We start from the raw sequence: 2,197 nt of genomic DNA, 5'->3' as shown, positions 1-2,197 counted from the left end.
CCCTCGTATCCTCATGCCCTATATCCGACCTTGCGCGGGCCCAGCCAAACAGATGAGATGCAAGAGAAGGCCTGGATCGCATATCGACGAATGAGAGACCTCCTCGGCGAATCCATGGGATTGGGAGGGACTACGACCAAAGTGATTGCCTTTTTTCCTGACGACGAACCCAGACCCGAACGTGCCCCTGTTCCGCGTTTGTCGACATGATGACCTCAGCCACCGTTTGATCTCCGCGGCGTCACGCAGCTGCCGTCCAGCATTGGGCAACAAAGTTCTTCTTTCGGCAAAGTGGCTCAAGCGGCTGATCGGTGCGGGCGACTTGGATGGTGCCCACAGCGTCTTCCAATTCATGTGTTCCCCGAGGGCATCCAGCCTGCGAGCATACAGATCAACGGCCTGATTGGCGCATGGCAGAGAAAGCGGCGGCGCAGACGATCTGCAAAAGGCCGACAAGCTCGCATGGGACATGGTCAGGGCGCGCATCCGCTTTGTCGCCCGCCGCAGGCGGCTCGCGGGGCTGGAGGGCGGCGCGTACACGCAGGACGCCAAGACGAGCAGCATTTACGAGGCCGACCCAATGCCCAAGGCGACCCTGGAGACGTTTTCGCTGCTGGCGGAGAACTACCGGGTGCGGAGGCTGCAGAAGCCCATGGAGGACTCTGGGTTGCCTTCAGGGAGGCCGAGATCAGCCCCGACGCGTTCATGCTGAACCAGCTCATGGAATCACACTCGCAGTTCGGGGACATTGATGAGGCACAGGAACTGTACCGGTCGCTCGTGCACCAGCGCGGCGTCAAACCGGATTCGTACACTTTTATGGCCTTGTGGAAGATGATTGGCGTCAACAGACTGCAGATTCTCTCCGAGGACCGCGCGGCCGGGGAGATTCGACTCACGAGAGAGACGTTTGCCGAGACGGTCCGTTTCGCGCACGTCTTCAAGGGCCAGAGCCTCGACGGGCAGCTGGCGCGCAAGATGCTCCACACGTTCCGCCGGCTGAAGGACAACCTGGGCCTCGTTGTGGCGATGCGTGCGCTCCGGGCCGTGTTCGGCTATGTCCCGCCCGAGGTTCTGGGCCTCGAGATGGTCGTCGGCACGACCAACCTTGCGTGGGACACTGCGACGGCACGGCAGAAGCTGCGACTCGCGAAACGCAAGATCGACAAGTGGGTCGAGGACAGGCAGAAGCAGCTCGGCAGACCGGTGCGGACGCTGGACGACATGACGCCCGAAGAGCGGGGGCTGGAGATGATGGAGTACCTAGAGAGCGAGTATCTGCCTGCGGCACGAAATATCGAGGACGATCTTGCCGATGTCGCTCGTGAGATGGGCGTGTACGATATTGTAAAAGACCACTAGGCTGAAGGGCAGAGCCCCGGCCGTCCTGTACCATCTCCAAAGATATACCATACTCAGCATAGAGAAGAGAGGAAGGCGTCGCGCAAGCACGTCATGTATTAATACGACAAGTCGAAGAGAAAAACCGCCTCGGAATTTGCTGTCTAATCGTGGTCTTCTTCCGTCAGCCCAGGACAACCGTCCATGGTCTCATCGGGGTATCTAAATTTGCACCAGAAGCAGTAGTTGAACTCGTCCCTCATGTAGGCCACCAGCCGCTTCAGCCTTTCCGGGGGCTCGAGAATCGTGAACTCGTCCAATTCTGGGTCCTCCTCGTCGAGGTCGTCGGCCACTTCGTAGACCGTCGTCTTGCCCTTGCCCAGCGCCCTCTTGTCGTCCTCGTCCTCGTCTTCGTCCTCATACGTCGGCAGTCGTGACAAGCTCTGTTCCAGATCATGCCGCATCCTGCGGTCCCTCTCCTTCTCCTCCCGCTGTCGCGCGAGCCCGCGCCACAAGACGTTGACAGCCTTCAACGGCCTCGCCTTGATCCTGCGGGCGCCTGCCCTTCCTGCGTCACCTCAGCCTCGGGTCCTCCTCGGGCCATTGCCCTCGAGGATCCTTCTTGGGCGCTCGCCACCCATCCCTCTTCCACCCCTCCTCGGGCCTCCCTCTTCCCTCGCAAATGCAATCACCGATACCTCCCCCCGCCTCTTCGACCCCTGAACCCTCTTTCTTTCTTCTTCGGCTTCTTCCCCCGGCCGCCGCCTCCTTCGGCTTCGGGGTCAAGGCGGCTTCTTTCTCGCTTCTTCCATGCCGATGCCCCCCGCGGTCCTTCTTTGACAAGCAATGGCAATGG

The 2,197-nt window shown here is 60.5% G+C and overlaps 2 protein-coding genes across 2 annotated transcripts in view; one reads left to right on the top strand and one right to left on the bottom strand.

The window, feature by feature from the left end:
* Positions 1 to 1,362, top strand: part of VDBG_04634 (conserved hypothetical protein) — a gene marked incomplete at both ends in the record, with an annotated part of 2,367 nt that extends 1,005 nt beyond the window's left edge. The window contains one exon of the mRNA XM_003004982.1: positions 340 to 1,362. Coding sequence (XP_003005028.1) covers positions 340 to 1,362 — 1,023 coding nt within the window. The remainder of the gene's footprint in view (positions 1 to 339) is intronic.
* A 143-nt stretch (positions 1,363 to 1,505) lies between these two features.
* VDBG_04633 (conserved hypothetical protein) lies at positions 1,506 to 1,805 on the bottom strand (the record flags this gene model as incomplete). The annotated part of the gene is made up of 1 exon (XM_003004981.1): positions 1,506 to 1,805. One exon carries the CDS (start codon positions 1,803 to 1,805, stop codon positions 1,506 to 1,508), a length of 300 nt encoding a protein of 99 aa, XP_003005027.1.
* Positions 1,806 to 2,197: the final 392 nt, after the last annotated feature.

The sequence above is a fragment of the Verticillium alfalfae genome, genomic scaffold, assembly GCF_000150825.1.
Source record: "Verticillium alfalfae VaMs.102 supercont1.5 genomic scaffold, whole genome shotgun sequence".
Taxonomy (NCBI): domain Eukaryota; kingdom Fungi; phylum Ascomycota; class Sordariomycetes; order Glomerellales; family Plectosphaerellaceae; genus Verticillium; species Verticillium alfalfae.
This window is presented reverse-complemented; position numbering and strand designations above follow the sequence as displayed.